The sequence below is a fragment of the Gallus gallus genome, chromosome 21 (assembly GCF_016699485.2).
Source record: "Gallus gallus isolate bGalGal1 chromosome 21, bGalGal1.mat.broiler.GRCg7b, whole genome shotgun sequence".
Lineage (NCBI taxonomy): Eukaryota > Metazoa > Chordata > Aves > Galliformes > Phasianidae > Gallus > Gallus gallus.
Genome location: NC_052552.1, coordinates 2,150,096 through 2,167,921, shown reverse-complemented (window position 1 = coordinate 2,167,921; position 17,826 = coordinate 2,150,096). Strand labels below are relative to the sequence as shown.

Sequence of the window (17,826 nt, the reverse complement as noted above, 5' to 3'; positions counted from 1 at the left end):
GGTGGGGTGGGTCGGACCTGCGGATCTTAGCCATCTTTTCCAATCTTAATGATTCTGGGATTATCTCGAGGCTGGTTTTAGGTCTGTTTTCCTTATCGAATCTAATTTTGTCCAGGAACTTTCACAGCCCTGCTGCACGCCGCCGCGCTGCAGGCCGCCATTTTGGGCCCGCTCCCTTAGCAACGCAACAACACTTCCGTTGCTATGGCAAAACGCGTCTCAATGAAGTTTGTCCCTCCGCGCTTCCCTTCCCGGGCTCCCCTCCTCTCACCCTTCCGGCTTAACGCTGATTGGTGTTCGATGCGTGACGTCACCTTGGCGCCTGCGCCCGGCCCAATCGGAGGCGGCGCGCGTGGCTCGGCGCGGCGTGGGTCCCGCGGTGCAGCCGGCGGCGGGGCGGCGCCATGTCCTGGCTCTTCGGCATCAACCGCGGCTCGGCCCCGGCGGGCGGCGGCGAGTCGGGACAGGGAGGGGCCGGGCTTTCCCTGCCGCCGGGCCCGGGTGGTGGCGGCGGGCCGGCGGGCAGCGGAGGGGCGGGGGACCGCAGCACGCCCAAGGACAAATGGAGCAACTTCGACCCCACGGGCCTGGAGCGGGCGGCCAAGGCGGCGAGGGAGCTGGACGCGTCCCGTGCGTGGAGGATCGGGGCCGGGAGGGGGGGGAGCGTCACACGGGGCTCGGTGTCCCGAGGCTGCAGCCTTCAGGGCACGGGGGGAACGGGAGGGTGGGCCCCGAGGGCTCAGCTCCAGCGGGTGGGTTCGTGCCGGAGAGAATCGCTCCGTGATGTTAACAGCCCCTTTCCTCTGTCCGTCACAGGCCATGCAAAGGATGCACTCAGCCTGGCCCAGATGCAAGAGCAGACCCTGCAGCTGGAGCAGCAAGCCAAGCTGAAGGTACATCGGGCTGTGTAGCACAGCTGAGCAGGCAGCCCAGTGCCAACAGCTGCCAGGGCTGGGGGTTGTAGCCACATTTCCCAGCAGTCTGCCCTGGGTGCTGTGTTCTGCCAGCTGTCATTTGACTTTAGCAAGAGGTCGATACTCACCTTTGAAAAAGTAGTATGTAGGTTGCCATGAAAGTAACACCTCCTGTTTATTTCCATGGAAACTACAAGAGATACAAAGATCACGATAACACCATTTGATAGAGCAGATTCTTAGCTACAAAGCAGTGGTTTTCATCATAGCCACCCCTGTTACAATCAGAAAGATTAACGTGGGGGGAAGGCAATACAGGAGTGAAATAGCAAAAGGGACTAACACAAATGGGATGGTGTTACAAAGGAAAAGGACTCACCCATCTCTGAAGATTTAGGGTTACAAGGAAACTTCATGAGGAATGGATCTCCAACCAGAGATCCTTCCCCAGTGGCTGTCAGCCCTTAAATGAGGTCTCAGAGAGGTGCAGCCAGGCTCCACCCCTTCTGATCACACAGCTGAACTGCCTTCACCTGTGCTCCCAAGGCTGACCAGGTCCTTTCCCCAGGTGCTCAATCAGTGGTTCATGCCCTGACTCAACAGTTCCCATACAACCCCCATTAGCTGTGTGTTTCCACCAGGAACAAACAGGAGCTTGCATGCTGTGCTCATCAAAATCTGCACCGGTGGTGGTGACCCACTGTCATCGCTGCTGAAACACACCATCTCCCTGTGCTCCCATCTGCTGGTTGGTCACCGAGTGTCAGTGAATGTCAGTGTGTGTCATTTGTTCCTCGTGGAGGAACTCAGTGTCACTCTGTTGCTTCATGCACACTTCCATGTCAGGCTGCCTCTCTGCTGCCATCTGTCACACGGCAACGGAATGGTGCTGAGAAGGTTCAGCCTCTGCTGCCGTATGACCAACATCACAAAACAGGAGGGGTTACTTTCAGGGCAGCCCCTGTGATTCTGGAAGTTGAGGTGCAGATAATGTCTCTGTTGTAAGTGGTTTTGTAACCCCCCACTGTCACCACCATTTTTAGGGAGCGGTGAGGGTTGTATGAGGGGAAGTGTGAAGTGATTACAGATGCATCATTTGGAACATAGCTGCCACAGTCTTCCCTCTGCAGGGTTGTGCATTGAGCTCATTTGTGATTATTCCATCATTATCTCACTATAGGAGTACGAAGCTGCCATAGAGCAACTGAAGAACGAGCAGATACGGGTGCAAGCAGAAGAGAGACGAAAAACACTCAGTGAGGAAACAAAACAGCATCAAGCAGTAAGGGAATGAGGGGAAGCCCACTGATGGGAGCCCTTGCCTGTGTCCTCCTGCGTGGGGAAGGAAATAATGCATTAATTGCTTTGGTGGTGGGGTGGGCAGCCATAACTGGGGGCTGTGCATGCTGAGCCTGTCTTCTACCCTGTCTATGTGACGTTGAGCTTAATTTGTAGTTGTGTTTACTGATATCACTTTAGCACGAGTCAATGCATTGGCAATAATAGTGAAATCAGGGACATGCAAGCTAGCTTTTGTTCTAACAGCTCACATGGTGGAGAACAGGGAAGGGCTGATGAATTCTAATCACTTATGTACTTTGGGAAGGTAGCTAAAACCACTGGAATGGCACGTGTTTCTTGTCCCTCTGGGGTGTGGACTTTGAACAGGGCTGGCTCAGGAAGCAGGCTCCACTGCTGTGCCTCGGTTAGCTCTGGAACTCCTGCAGTTCACAGGGCATCACTGGAAGTCAAAGCTAGCTTCATGATTTGCTTCTAATGTGCCACGCTTTGAAGAGCAGTTGTTGGGATAACTGTTCTGGTGTTTCTGTATCTGGAATGGGAAATAAATCAGCCGTTGTGCAGAGTCCTTACGGGTGGACTGGGACCCCCAGACCACTTTCTGTTGAGTTTAGCTGATGTGGGTTTATTTGTCAGTCGCAGTGGAGAATTGACAGATTAGTGAGGAACAAGAAAATGAATTGGAAACACCACTCATCTGACAGTCAGTGTATCTTGCCATTTCTGTTGCCTGCAATCACTGGTCCAGGTACTTTGTTTTAGAACACGAAAGCATGTTTATTGCAGTAAAGTAAGTCTCTTTCTGGGCCAGAGTACAGTTGGTCTTCATCTTTATGTCTGTGGTACCTTAAGATGAGGTTGGACACGGTAGCCTTCTCAGCATAGATGAGTTTTTGGAGGTAGCTGAGGATTTTTCCCCTATTCACTTTTCAGACCCTGGATTGATGGATTGCTTTGTGTTGTTTGTGCTTTGGTTTTTTTTTTCCCCCCTGCATGTTCCCAATCTTGTTGCTGCTGGTACTGTTTTCTCTTAAGTGCTTAATCTTTATATTCTGAATACTCCTTTCTTTTCTCCTTCTGTTTTGTCTCGTGCAGCGAGCCCAATACCAGGACAAATTGGCACGGCAGCGCTATGACGAACAGATGCGACAGCAGGTATGGTTGTTTCTCTGACAGCTGGGAACTGTAGTAGTTCTCTTAGGTTCTGGCCAGACATCAAATGAAAGGTCAGGAATTAGGACTGAGTGGCTGAAAGCGTGGGGTTATCGGTATCAATCTCACAGATGGAGAGAGGAAGAATGCACTTCAGCCTAGGCACCAGCTTCTTGACAGCAATTGATAGACTTAAGTTTACACAAATACCCACTTGACTGAGTTCTTAAACTTGAATGCATCTTCTGCTGTCATCTCTGCCTCCAGCAACTTGCTAATGAAGAGAATCTGAGGAAGCAGGAAGAATCTGTACAGAAGCAGGAAGCCATGAGGCGTGGTAAGTTAGAATCCTTCCTTTAGCTCTTCACAAGGTGTGCAGGCAGATCAGTCTCTGTACTCATCTTTGACTCTTCCAGGTTGGTTGGTGCTCCTTTAGGGACGTGTTGGCAAACAATGTGAGTCCCAGTAGCATTGGAACTACCAATTGCTTGCAAGATCAGTTTCAGAAGTGGCTGAACTACTAATTGGCTGCTCTGTGGGACTTGGATTTCTCAATAAACTACCAGCATCTCCTGATGTTGCACTGAAAGCCTGATTCTACACTGGAGCAACCTAAAATACAACCCATTTTGAAGAGGAAAGAGAAACAAAATAGCTAACATAAGGAGGGGTTGAAACAATGTCACCTAACCTCTATCTATTTGTTACTGTAGAAAATACAAGCTGAATCATGACCTTTTAATGGGACACTGGCTTTGTTTCTTTTCATTGTTATGGAGTTGCCAGAATCACTGGGTTGGTAGAGCTCCAGCAGGACTATGAGGCAGCTTGTAGGTAACCAAATAGGATCAGAGTTGTGGTTTGCTTGCTGCACATACCTGGGCTGCCAGTCTGTCTGCTCCTTGCTGCCATCTGGTGTAGTATTGTAGCAACAATTCATCATAGCTCAGTGGTGAGCCTTGTGGGAGAGGTGATGCTGGAGGATGTGGCTGTCAGGGCAGTCCATCCAGCATCCAGGTGACCAGGCTGCTAGCAAAGACCTGGATGGTCCAACCACGATTTTGTGCAGTGTCACAGAAGGTTGAGCCTGGTCGCTGTGCTCATCTCTTGGGTGGCTCTTAGGTTTCTCATTCAGCCTCCAGCCACATGAATGCTAATGCTTCTGTTACAGCTCTGTGTCCCAGCTTCCCCTCTTTGGGACAGCATCTTGAGCCAGCCCAAAAGATTGACCTCTCTTTGATTTACAGCCACGGTAGAGCGTGAGATGGAGCTGCGACATAAGAACGAAATGCTGCGTGTTGAAGCAGAGGCAAGAGCTCGTGCCAAGGCTGAGAGGGAGAATGCAGACATCATCCGGGAGCAGATCCGCTTAAAGGCTGCAGAGCATCGCCAGACAGTGCTGGAGTCCCTCAAGTACGTGCAAGCCAAGAGAAGGACTGTGGGCTGCCTTCCTTCTTGTGCACATTTCCTTTGTCTTGTAGGAAGCTGTTGCTCCTTCCGAGCTCTGAGGAATATGATGAGTTACTTTGGACACTTTTGTACATTGAATCATAGGGATTATATGGAGGAGAACCTTGCCTTTGTGCTTTGGAGTCTGAGTGTGAACCAAAAAGAGTATTTATAGAGCTGTGAGCCTCACACAGTTTTCCTAACAGACGATTTTGAACCATATATATTAAAACTGAGACTCAGTTAATCTGAAAACTTTCTGGATATATGCCATAAAAATAGAAACCAGTGCATTTCCAAGTGGGAGGGCATTTAAAAGTTGATTTGGCCTGGTTCTAAAGGAGATCGTTACGGGATGTGAAGCTGTGCTGTAAATTGTTTCAGCCCAGCCTTCAGAATTCTTCTGCTCATCTTGATGTTTGTTCACCGTAGGACAGCAGGGATGCTCTTTGGGGAAGGATTCCGTGCCTTCGTGACAGACTGGGATAAGGTCACAGCCACGGTAAGATTGTGACCTGGATAGACAGAAAGCCTGGCAAAACTCTTGTTTTATTTTGGGCTGCCAAGGTTCTTAAAATGGCATCGGAGCAGTTCAGAGCTGAAATGCATTTTGGATCTGTATGCATGCTTTCATTATCAAATGTGCCTATTCTGCATGGACAGACTGGAAACCTGGAGAGCACTTATAGGATCATTACATGTGCTGAATGAATTGATTAAAGATGTCCCAGCATCTTCTTGCAGGACAGAAGGCTGTGGCAGTTACTTCCTGTTTGACAGAATGTCATTTCTCACTGCAAAACTGTGCAGCACTGAGGTATTTTTAGTAGCATGGCTCGTTAAAATGGACAATTTGCTTGAAATCAGTGGCAACCATCTGCTCCACCAGGCAGTTCTATACACAGAGGCTGGCACAAAAGGCACTTTGTCCGAGTGTGCTGGGAAGTGGATGCTTTCAGTGCATCCTTTTGTCATCTGCAGGCTGTACCTGGAGCGCCTGCAGTATCTGGAGCTCTTTGAAGATGACTGCTTTTAGCTGTCTGTTCTCTTGACCCAGATACCAGTTTCCTGCATTGTGGTCATTTTTTGCTTCTGATCAGCTCCTGTCTTGGGAAATTGGAGCTTCTCTTTTTTTTAATATATATAAAGAAAGCTAAGAGTACATATATTTTTGGAAAGGAGGTAACACAGCCAGAACTCTTACAGTTCTGGTTGCTTTGAAAAATGCTGTAATGCTGACTATGAGGCAGGATGTAGGCAGTTATTTTAGAGTTCCTCTACATTAACCCTGCCAGGATACCTTCTTTTAGCAGAGGGCTGCTAAAAAGGTGGAGCTTCTTGTGTTCTAAATCCCTGCAAACTGAGAGTAATCAGGTACAGAGATGTTACTCTTTGCCCATTGAACCCGCTGTTCTGAACTCTGCCATCCAAAGCAAAGGTGATGTCACACACTTAAGCAGAGTGGAACTGAACAGGTGGCATCTTGTGGTTTATTGAATGATGCCCTCCTTGTTGTCCTTGAGTTTCTGGACCTCGATCTGTACTTGTTGCAGAAGTCCACTCACTTTTACAACAATTGCTTGCTCTTTTGTCCACCTGGGCTTGCTCTGATAGGAATGTCCTTAGCATTGTCATTGCAGCTCCTTGTCTTTTCTGATCACTAGCTGTGGTGGGAAAAGCTGCCTGCAGGCCTACTTGGTTTAATGTGAGCCAACTGAGTGCTGAGCAGCAACCCCAAAGCACAGAGAGCAGTCCAGAGGCTTTTCTGCTTCACTGACAAATTAATGGCAATGTCTCACGTTCTGGGGTTTGTAAACAACCTCATCTCTCACTGTAGTACAGTGGTGTCAATTCCCATGGTAGTCTTGGTGTTGAAATGCCTCTTGAGTACCCATTCTTCTTGTGTATTATGTCTGACACTACTGTCCTGCTATAGCAGGTGCACCCATGCCCATTCCTTTCTTGCTCCCTGCTCTGTACTGGGAGGTTTTGGCCTCTGCTGTCCCTGGAGCACTTATTTGCCTGTTCAAAAAGAGCTCAAGGAAGCATTTCTGTGACACATTTCCTAAAGTCATCTCAACCTTCACTTGCTCGTGCTCCTGTTGCAGTGCTTTCTTGAAAGGATATACACTTCTGATGGTTACCTGTGGTGTACTATACCACTTTTCTAATTGCATGTCTTGACTCATTTGGCGATTTACATTGACCCCATGCCCTCATTAGGGAAGGTAAATATACTGGAACTGTATCTCTGTAAAACTCCAATGCATTTTCTCATCCTCATCCCCTTTTCTTCCCAGGTGGCTGGCCTAACCCTGCTGGCTGTGGGAGTTTACTCTGCCAAGAATGCCACTGCAGTAGCAGGGCGATACATAGAAGCACGTTTGGGTAAACCTTCACTGGTGAGAGAGACCTCACGCATCACTGTGCTGGAGGCACTGAAGCACCCTATCAAGGTAGAGTGTAGCTCTGGCTTTGTCTCCCTCTCAGCTGCCAGGATGCAGAACTCCTTTTCCAGCTGTGTGTCAGGCAAGGATCTGCCTGTGGGTCTGTGAATTAATGTACTAATAGAGGCCGTGTGGGTGAGCTGATCTCATTGTCTTTATATATGAAGTTTGTGATTTCTGAGCTTTGGAAGCTGTGGTCAACTTCTACCTGTCAATGATTGAATTTCTCCTCTCTAGGTTGGTAAACGTCTCACCAGTAAGGCCCAGGATGCCCTTGAAGGAGTTGTTCTCAGTGTGAGTACAGTGTTCTGCTATCTTAGTGAGCGATGACTTCTGAATCTAAATAGGGAAAGCTGTTTCCTTACATGCACTCCAAATGATGTAATTCTGGTAATTCTAGCACCTGCAGTGCACTGAGACCGTATAGAAGCTCTGATGCTCACTGGCACGTGTTAACATTTGTTAACCTTCATTTTCCCCTGAACAAAGCATAGTTCAGTGCTTGCCTGGCTGCAGTTTTTCTCTGCAGCCAGCATGCTAATATTCAGAGTTCCACTTATCTATGAAATACTACTGAGCTTATGGTTGCTGCACTGCTTCCTGGCTTAAGGAAGAGAGCCACAGTCAAGTGGACAGAACTAGAAATTGAGTAAATCCTGAATACAGGGGAAACAAGTCTGCTCCAGAGCAGTGAGTAGCTGAAGTGAAGGCTTACAAGCCTGAGACTGTAGGAGTGCTGCTGCCTTCTTGCTGGCACAGATCCCTGAAGCTGATCGATGCTGGTCTCTTGGTTCTTTCTATTCCTTAAGTTTAACTCTTTTCTTACAGCCCCAATTAGAAGCACGTGTGAGAGATATTGCCATAGCAACAAGAAATACAAAAAAGAACAAAAGCCTATACAGGAATATTCTGATGTATGGTCCTCCTGGCACTGGAAAGACACTTTTTGCCAAGGTAAAACCCTACCAGCATTCTGACTCCCTGTGTGTTGCAGAGTGCTCCACAAACTGCAGGTCTTGGGTATCCTCTCTAGTCTGAAACCCATTGTTTAAACTTTGTGCTCTTGCATGTCTATTGGTAAGGGAGGAGGGAGCATCCACATGCTCCAGCTCTGAGTTGACACAGTCACTTGGATTCTAGTGCTAAATGGAGACAGAAGAACTTCCACCTGGAAAGGGCAGTAGGCAACTGTGACTTGTGAAACTGCTCCACCAGCCTGCTGTCTCGTCTCCACCTCTGTTAATTACATAGACTTGTCCAAATAGGGTCTTTCTTGCTGTCGCTTACCAATCCCCAAGTGAAGGGAAGAGAGAAGCATGGCTTTATTTTGCATATGCTCTACAGGGGTGGTTTGTGCAGCAATTGGGCAGATCAGCACAATGGGAAGGGTGTTAAAACAAAGGCGTGATGATGGAAGGAGCAGCACAATAGAAAGATGCTATAAAGGAAGGGAAGAAGATTGCTCACCTGTATCAGAAGATTCCAGGTTCACAGGCAAAAGCTTCACCAAGGAGGGATCTCTAGGAAGAGATCCTTCCCTAGGGGCAGCCAGCCCTTAAATGAGGTCTCAGAGAGGTGCAGCCAGGCTCCACCCCTTCTGGTCACCCAGCTGCATTGCCTTCACCTGTGCTCCCAGGGCTGACCCAGTTCCTTTCCCCTGAGCTCAATCAGTGGTTCTGATTGATCAGTGCCCTGACTCAACAGTTCCCATACAGCTTGAATTGGGATTTCAGTTTTCTGACTTGTTCTTCTCTGCTTGTCCAGTAGATGTGAGGTTCCCCATGCTTGTTCATGCACGCAGCAGCAGATTTGACGTGCTGACGCAAGATGAGTTTTGTGCCTCTGTCAGTGCATGAAACATGTAGTCCAGTTGTGTTTGCTGCCAGTTCTGATCGTGTGGCAGCTGGTTTGGATTTCTGAGTCCCATAGGGAAGGGCAGGACTTGGAAGTGACAACAGCAGTGTAAGGAGAAGGGAGAAAAGTGATGGACAGTGGAGAAAGGGGAAGAAGCACACTTAACACTTCTCCAGTACGATGGGATCTCCAAGGGGGTGGTGGTGATAGCTGTAAAGGATTGGGATGGATCAGAAGGAAGATGTAGGAGTGAGGAAAGGACTGAGTACCTGTACATATGCTCTGGAGAGAACAAAATGCTGCACTGAGAAGCAGATTGCTTTCTGAGCTGTGACTTTTGTGCTCGTGTTAATGGCAGCGACTGTGCAGTTTGCTGTCCCTGCTTTCCAGAAAGGCAACATGTCATAGCATGGTGGCCTTCTGCCTACTGCAAAACAAAGCCATGTGGGTCTGCGGTGTTAAGTATTTATGCTACATGACAGGGTTCTTGAGGCAGATGTAAACACACTTGGATGTAATAGCTGTCAAAGCTCCCAGCTTCGTTGGACTGATGCAGAACATTGAACATTAGCAGCAGGAACTGCGTGGTGTTAATGGGCAGAGCATAGCTCTTTTTTCCTGCCTCCTGCTGAGCAGCACATAATTGGTTGGGTTCAGCTGAGCGTGTTTTGCTGGAGCTGTTGCTTATCTACGTGGCTTGACTTGTTCATTTTAACCTTCAGATGACTTTCCTTTACTCAGCAGAAGCAAATAGCCGGCTCTGGGTCAGCTAATGGAGTGTTAGCTTGGGCTGCTGCCTGTCACCATGGCTCAGTTGGTGGCTGCTACGTGAACTGCTTTCTGAAATGGAGGGTAGAGATCTTTCCATCCCTTGGCTTTATATCCCGGCCTCATTCACCACTGAGATACTGTAGTCAGATGGAATGGAATTTGGAGCTAGGAGCTTAGTAGCCCTGCTAATAGTTGGGGCTGAAGCAGAGGGGGGGATTTCTTGAGGCTGTGATGACGTGGCAGCCTAACCAAAGTTGGGTCAATGTGAGCCAACGAAGTTCTGGGTGAACGTCAGTTATATCTGCTCAATCTTGCTTGATGGACAGGCTCATAGTTGGTGAGCTAGCAAAAAAAAAAAGCACAGAGAATTGGTGTATTTATATTTTACCTGCAACTTAGGGGAGACATTTCCAGCACACCCCAAGAGCTCCATCAAAGCCCTTTGCTTAGCAGCCACGAGCTGTGGCAGCCTCACCTGGGATGGCCTTGCAGTGCAAGAGGTTTCTTAACTCTGTTTTTGTTCCCTTCCAGAAATTAGCTGTGCACTCAGGCATGGATTACGCCATCATGACGGGTGGTGATGTTGCCCCTATGGGGCGGGAAGGAGTGACTGCCATACATAAGCTCTTTGACTGGGCAAACACCAGTAGGAGAGGGTAAGGAGAGCTTCCTCGGACTCCTGAGTGTGGTTTCTTGCTCAAAGAAACTCACTGCAGTGATGCAGTTCAGACTGCTGCGTGAGTGATGCTCCTGCATAGATGAAGCAGCGCTGAGCCAGAGCAGCATCCTCTAAAGCTTGCCTAGAATGGGTGCATCTTGCATTTTTTTGCATTTTTGCTGCCTTATAGTATTTAAAAAAGCTCCACTCCTCGATTTCTTCGGGGTGTGTAGTCAATTTGTACATGTGAAAATGGATTTCTGCAGTCCAAATGCAGCTGAGGGGCTGCTCAGCCAGCCAGGGTATTGATGCCCAATGGAGAACTCACAGGGAGTGCCCACTGATTTTTGTGTTACATTTTGATTGCAGGTCTTCTGTAGATAAACACGACTAATTGATGATTTATGTGTATCCTGATTGCTTTAGATGGACACTATCTTGCAGTGTCTGTTTCAATCCTTGCTGCATTTGTCATCTAAATGTTTCTATTTCCCCTCCATAAAACAAACCTGCAGAGTAATGACCTGAGGATGTAAACTCTTTACGTTCCTCTCAACCTGCTGGATGCTTCCACCATAGAGTTCTCTTGCAGAGCTCTGGCTGCCTCTGGATTTATTGTGTCCTGGTTAAAAACCTGTGTCTGATAAGAGCTTCATACGCTTCAGATCAGTGTCTTAGAAAAGTGATAGGCAAAGGTCACACCTGTCCATACATGAGTGTTCTAACCTTGAGTAACGTGCAAATGTTTAAGCAGACTTTATTCTGGATATCCAACAGTTTTAACTGCTTGCAAGTTCTGTGTTGCCCCTGTTGGCCAAAAGCAGTCGTGGTAGAAATGCTTCTCTGCAGAGGTTGTAGCTGAGAATGTGCTCAGAAAAACTGGAGTTGAGTGTGAGAATGAGATGTTAAGAGGCCCTGAAACCCCTTGGACAAATGCTTTGAAAGAGAGCTGGACAAGAAAGTAATAGAAGCTGTGGCAGCTTTATGAGCAGCCTGGTTCTGTTATTGATAAACATCTTTATACACTCAGTCCCCTGGGAAGAGCACTGCCCTTGGCTTATAAGTGAATTTATTTTCCTGAATTATTCATTGGCTTTATTAATTCACTTCTCCACAGGTAGTAAAACCATTCCATTATTGCCAGTGTGGTTTGGAAAGGGAAACCAACCAAACAGCAAAGCAGTGTGCAGGGGATGGCTCTGGCTTCAGGTTTTGGAATGGGATAAGGAAGGAGCCACCATCAGCACAGCTCCTTGGATGCTTGTGTTTCAGCCTTGCAGCCTCACACGTTTCTCTACATAGGAGTGCATGCTAAAATAAGCACTCTCCAATAGCTGGGGAGCAGGTCTGGATTTCACATGTCTGCTCAGACTTGACAGGAACGCAGCAGCACTGTTAGGTATACAGCTGGTCACTGCTGTGGGGGTCTGGAAGAGAGACAGGGGAGTCTTGGAGCCGTGTGAGCCTCACTTACCTGTCCCTATTACTGTAGTGCTTTCTTTTTGCAGCCTCTTGCTATTTGTGGATGAAGCAGATGCATTTCTGAGGAAGAGAGCCACGGTGAGTGCTTTCTCTCTGGTCATTATCTGTGCATGTTGCAGTTAGCCAGCCTGCAGCCTACTTGTTTAACGTGATTAGCCAGCTTAAACAGGCAAAAGATTAAAACTGGAAGGTGCTGCGCTGCTCAATTAAGTGATGCAGGGATGGGAAATGAGCCTTTTGCAGCTGAACGACGTGAGCATCTCAAAGCTGAGGTCAGAATTCTTCCCTGCAAAAAAAACACCTTTGCAGGTGGCTGGGAGAATCCTTGACAAGAACAAAGCTCACGTTGTCAGTAATGCTGCTTAAACTGTGACCTGTCTTTAGGTCCCAAGCAGCTGATCTCCCTTTGGGTTTCATCTTTGCAGGAGAAAATCAGTGAAGATCTCAGAGCAACGTTGAATGCGTTCCTGCACAGAACAGGGCAGCACAGCAACAAGTACGTATGTGGTCGGTTTCTAACCTGACTTATTGCTGGTTGGGGCAATAAAGCATCCCACATCTATAAATGGGAGCTCCCCGGTATCCTTTTCAGCCACATGTCAGAGGGAAGGTCTGAATATCAGGTTGTGTGTCAATTCTTTATCTATGATGTGTTTCTGCAGGGACTTGAGGAGAGCTCCTGTCAATAGGGAGGAACAGTTTTGTGCCAGTGTGGCCATCTAAGTTATCTGCACAAGTGACAGCAAGGAACACAGCCCCCCTGTAGGCTTGGATTTAAATAGACCACAAGAATGCCAATGTTTCAATAGCTGTGGTTAAAAGCCCATTTCAAATTACAATGCACCGTTAAGCTGGTAACATCAATTAAGGCATTAAAGTGCAATTGGCATTGGGAAGACACCACGTTACAAAGCAAAAGAAAGGACTTCTGTCTCCAAAAACGTTCCAGGAGAGAACACAACCTGGGAGCTGGCATAGCTGTACGGTGGAGCAGAAGTTGGTTTAACACACGGCCTTTACATTGCATTACCCGTTGTGGGTGCCTCTGTTTGAGCACACATTGGGCCTGATAGCAGGAATCTCAGTCTTGATGGAAGGAAACAAATCAACTCCCGCAGGACAATGACCTTGCCATACACAAACCCAACAGGAGCATGCTCCCTTTACTCTCATGCTGGGTCGAGTCCATTCAGGGCTTGGACGTGGAGGTCTGTGGGAGGTGGTACTCTTGCTGAATGTTTGATATCCACAACTCGAGGGTGATTGTGGGTAAAACAATAAGTCAGGCTTATATGGTAAGAACAGACTGAGGGGGGCTGATATTGAAGGCTCTGCACTGTAGGATGTCACTTGAGATGCAGCTACAAAGCTGTTTAAGGCACGTCAGGTGACGAAAGGCCTTTGCCCAAAGCAGTTCCCGAGGTTCAAATTGGTTTTTATTAAGTTTCGTATGGTTCCTTTCCAATCTTCTGTTTCGTACTCCAGGTTTATGCTTGTTTTAGCAAGCAACCAGCCCGAGCAGTTTGACTGGGCTATCAATGACCGAATAGATGAAATGGTGAACTTTGATCTGCCCCAGCTGGAAGAGCGAGAGAGGCTCGTGAGGATGTATTTTGATAGGCATGTCCTGAAGCCAGCCACAGAGGGTAAACAGTGAGTATCCCTGCAGGTTCTCCTTGCTGCTGTTGTCCTTAGCTGTGCTAGTGGAGCAGCCTCCCTCCTCCAAAATGGAAAGCAACCCAATGCTCCCCTTCAGAAGCGGGATCGTCAATAGCAAGCTGCCCCTTACAAACCTCCCTGTGCCTTGCCCCCTCCTGTCACGTGGATACACATAAAGCAATCCTTGTGCTTCTGCTTTTAGACGTTTGAAGCTGGCCCAGTTTGACTATGGCAAAAAGTGCTCGGAGATTGCCAGGCTGACAGAGGGCATGTCTGGCCGAGAGATCTCCCAGCTTGCTGTGGCATGGCAGGTAGGTGGGCCTTGGATCACTGGGCTTTCTGTTTCCTTTTTCCCCTCTCTGTTTCCTTTTTCCCCTCTCTGTTTCCTTTTTCCCCTTTTATTTTTTTAAATGGAGTCTCAGATCATGGAAAGTGTCATTATGTCCTTGTAGTAATACCAGAACACTGCTAGCTCTCGTGTGGGTGTCAATGTCTGCATTAGTCCTTGTCTCATAAATAGGAAGAGCTCTTGGAATCGCCAGTGGGGCAACCCCCTACTGAATTAAAGCAAAGGAGGTTCCTTAGGAGCAAGCATGGCCAAACCATGCTGGCTGCTGCTCATGTTCCAGCTCAAGAGGTTTAGCAGGAGAGGTGCCTCATGCTGCCTGTAGGTATGTCAGCACCAGGACACTGAAGCATCCTACCACCCTGCTTCAGTCTGAAGGTATTTTTAGTGCAATTTGGGCGATGGAAGGAATGATGCTGACTGAAAAGCAGAGCTGGGAGCTCTGTCTACTTCTTATTTCAGTATAGGCACCACGCCTATATAGCATTTCTGGCAGCGTTAGCCCTGCCTCTTATCCCTGCCTTTCTGCTATCCTTCCCATTGTGCTGCTACACCTCTTTGTATGGCTGTGCTGTGAACTGGGTCAGGGAGCTGAACGAGATTAAAAATAGCTTGGCAAGGCGAGCTGAGTGCAGCCACACTGTGTTGTCTTGGCACATCTGAGGTCAGGGTGTGTAGGGGCTGCCTGGCAGGAGAAATAGATAAAGGGCAAAAAGAGCCAAGAGAAAGGGAAAATGAGACACCTCTTACAGTTGTTTTTCATCTTGGGAACACCTTACAGAGCTGATAAACAGCAGATGATGTCCTCCAAGCAGCCTTGAAACAGTTATGCCTTGAGACATTTCAGCTTCCAGGGCTCTTTCAGATGGGCTCCTCACTATGGCTGCTGAGATGCAGCATGCTGCAGGTCTCTGCCTAATAAATAGATCCCATTGACCCCTTCTGGGTCACAAAGCCCTGGTGAAAACTGCTTTGCTGGTGCTGGAGCACAGAGCTAGGTGAGAGCATTTTGTTTGCCTTTTGTTTTCAGCTATTTCCTATGGTGACCTGATGCGACTTGGAGCTAATCCTCCAAGTGTAGGCTTAATTGCAATATGCCTGTCACTTAATTCACCTCGCATTTGTGTGTGTGTTTCCTTAATTAGTTTTTTCCTCCAACAGTCATTTGCAGTGTTGCTGTCTGGCAGCGTTCTGTCTCTACAGGTGGCTCAGAGCAGAGCCTTAACCTGTGTCTGGGCAGCAGAGCTGAGGGAGCACCACGTCAGCCTTATCTGCATTGAAGTGCTGCTGTGCTCTGCAGGGGCTGTCCTGCTATCACCTCCAGCTGACTGCACTTAAGCCTTTGCTTCCATGCAGTGAAACCCAGAAAGCAGCAGGTAGCTGTGATTGGATTTGAGATGCTGGGACTTACCTCAACCTGCCTGGGCTCATGGACAGAACCAAACCCCAGAGGTGGTTTGGGAGGAGGTCAAGTTCTGAAGCAGTTGGGGGATAAGCCATCACAGCAGTCAGTTCTTCCTAAAGAGCAGCCCAGAGTGACAGCAGAAGGCTCCTCTGCAGCCCCATAGCCTTGCAGCCATTTCCCACTAAGGTGCTTTTGCCATTATTGCCACGAAGGTAAACATCTTAGTTAAGCAAGAAGCCTGAGCAGCAGCTGCAGCTTCCATAGGTTGATTTTCTTTGGAAGATGGGTGTGCCATCTGAATGCAGTTATGGTTCAAGGACTTTTGACCTTGCTCTTTCCCATTCCCCATACCTAATCCTTGATGAATATAGCATGGATTTGATGCACTTACACACTACAGAGTTCCCTTTGAATCTGTTACAGTAATGTAGACTTCCTAGTTTTGCATCCTGACCTTAAACCCACTGATAAGCTTTAGATAAAGCATCAGCACAGAAACCCTCCACTTTCCCAAGCCCTGATTATAAGAATGGAGCTATCTTTCCCATTTCATTTTTCAGCAGGCTGTTCTCATTAGAACTGTGATTGAAAGGTTCCAAGGCCAAGTGGAAGCAGACTTGGATCCGGGCTGAAATGAAGCATTGGGTCACTCAGGCTGTGTTTGTCACCTGTGCTCCATCTCTCCCCTTGCACCAACACGCGTTGCTTTGGGTTGGAGTTACAGAACACGAATAGTTGGGTTAAAATGGGTTAAAAATCTGTCCAGGCAGGAGGCAGAGGTATGAATACAAATGAGCACAGCACCGTCTCAGTGTGTGCAGCCCCTCCCAGAAGGGACAGCTGCTTCCCCCATTTGCTTTCTTGACAGCGAGGGCCTGAGGCTTCCTATAAATAGAAAGTCATTGAGAAAATCAACAGAGCGTGAACTGCACAGCTTTGCAGGAGTTTCCACTGTTGGATTTCGGGGCTGTGCAGAGGCAGGGAGGGAGGAGGGCTCTGTGCCCAGGATGGGGATGTGGGCAGAGGTTCGGGGTAAGGAGCTGGCTGTGTCAGGCTGTCTTGCTGGCATCGCTGTGCCAGGAATGCGTTATGGGAGTGCTGGCACAGGGACTCACCCAATATAGAAATCTGCAGCTCAGAGTTGTGTTGTTACCTTGGAGATAAGATGCTCAGCTCGCAGTGCCAGCGGCCTCCCCTTCCTTCTGGGCTGCGGCTGTGTGCTGCACTGCATTGCTGGGCTCCCACGTTCCTTGTGGGCAGACCAACAGGACAACCCCAGTGGTGCAGCTGCAAGAGAATAGCACAGATGGCTTTTACCCTCATGGCCACTGGAGGGTTAGGTAAGGGAAGGCCTCATGGGACGTGTAGCAATTGGACAGGTTGATGTGATGGAAAAAGGTGTTTCACCAGAGGTGTAATGACAGAGGGATCAGCGCAATAGAAAGGTGCTAGAAAGGAAGGGAAAAAGATTGCTTACCTGTCTCAGATTCCCGCTTCACAGGGAAAAACTCCACCAAGGAGGGATCTCCAACCAGAGATCCTTCCCCCACTGGCAGTCAGCCCTTAAATGAGGTCTCAGAGAGGTGCAGCCAGGCTCCACCCCTTCTGATCACACAGCTGAACTGCCTTCACCTGTGCTCCCAGGGCTGATCAGTCCTTTCCCAGGTGCTCCATCAGTAGTTCAGGCCGTGACTCAACAGTTCCCATACAGGACTTGAGGATGGGATGGGAGTTTATACAGCACAGCAGTGCTATGGGGCGATCCCAGGTGGAAAACCAGAGGGCTCCACATCACGCATCATTTCAGAGATGCTGTGTTGCCCACGTTCACCCTGACGCCGCTCTTAGTCCTCCCTTTGTAACCATTTAAAACCATTTCTATTGCCTTGGATGGAGATGCTCCATCACCGTGTGCGCCTTTATTGGCTTCACATCTGCCTCTCTGCCTTTGCCTCCCCAGGCTGCAGCCTATGCATCAGAGGACGGCGTTCTGACCGAGGCCATGATTGATGCTCGGGTCGCCGACGCCGTGCAGCAGCACAGGCAGAAGATGGAGTGGCTGAAAGCAGAGGGTGCAGAAGCAAGCAAAGAAGGGGTCAGAACCCCACTGCTGCCTTTCCCCAAAGGAACGCCGGTGTGAGAAGCACCTCCAGGCTGCAGACCGGCGTGGGTGGGGGTGTGGGCAGAGGAGGAGGGTGGGGAGTGTCTTTTGGGGCGAATTGTTGGTGGAATCATGTGTTGTGAGCAATGGTGCCCCTTGGTGCAAGGAAAGGGGGAGGGAGCGCTACCTCAGTCTGCCTTTCGTTTCGTGTTTTAAGGATGCGATGGAAAAAGGAGAAATGGTTGAAATAAGGCAGAAATAACGGTATTAAAGGACCCCCTTGCTCAAA

At 48.6% G+C, this 17,826-nt stretch overlaps 1 protein-coding gene and 1 long non-coding RNA gene across 4 annotated transcripts in view; one reads left to right on the top strand and one right to left on the bottom strand.

Moving 5' to 3' along the window:
- LOC107054925 overlaps window positions 1-1,357 on the bottom strand; it is a 28,334-nt gene extending 26,977 nt beyond the window's left edge. Inside the window, exons 1-2 of one of the 2 annotated variants that reach the window (XR_006931971.1) lie at window positions 1,294-1,357; window positions 1,043-1,104 (exon numbers count right to left, since the gene is read on the bottom strand). This is a non-coding gene — a long non-coding RNA (uncharacterized LOC107054925). Of the gene's footprint in view, window positions 1-17; window positions 187-1,042; window positions 1,105-1,293 lie in introns of those variants that run through there. The other variant, XR_005841415.2, reaches the window with a different exon arrangement.
- The window catches only part of ATAD3B (ATPase family, AAA domain containing 3B), a 19,877-nt gene extending 2,051 nt beyond the window's left edge, over window positions 1-17,826 (top strand). Inside the window, exons 1-16 of one of the 2 annotated variants that reach the window (XM_015297122.4) lie at window positions 336-630; window positions 817-893; window positions 2,095-2,196; window positions 3,309-3,368; window positions 3,633-3,702; window positions 4,613-4,778; window positions 5,247-5,316; window positions 7,115-7,270; window positions 7,499-7,555; window positions 8,090-8,215; window positions 10,418-10,542; window positions 12,053-12,104; window positions 12,452-12,522; window positions 13,512-13,679; window positions 13,888-13,996; window positions 17,397-17,826. In XM_015297122.4, coding sequence (XP_015152608.2) covers window positions 405-630; window positions 817-893; window positions 2,095-2,196; window positions 3,309-3,368; window positions 3,633-3,702; window positions 4,613-4,778; window positions 5,247-5,316; window positions 7,115-7,270; window positions 7,499-7,555; window positions 8,090-8,215; window positions 10,418-10,542; window positions 12,053-12,104; window positions 12,452-12,522; window positions 13,512-13,679; window positions 13,888-13,996; window positions 17,397-17,576 — 1,815 coding nt within the window. In that variant the 5' untranslated portion in view covers window positions 336-404 and the 3' untranslated portion in view covers window positions 17,577-17,826. Of the gene's footprint in view, window positions 1-335; window positions 631-816; window positions 894-2,094; window positions 2,197-3,308; window positions 3,369-3,632; window positions 3,703-4,612; window positions 4,779-5,246; window positions 5,317-7,114; window positions 7,271-7,498; window positions 7,556-8,089; window positions 8,216-10,417; window positions 10,543-12,052; window positions 12,105-12,451; window positions 12,523-13,511; window positions 13,680-13,887; window positions 13,997-17,396 lie in introns of those variants that run through there. The other variant, XM_046903233.1, reaches the window with a different exon arrangement.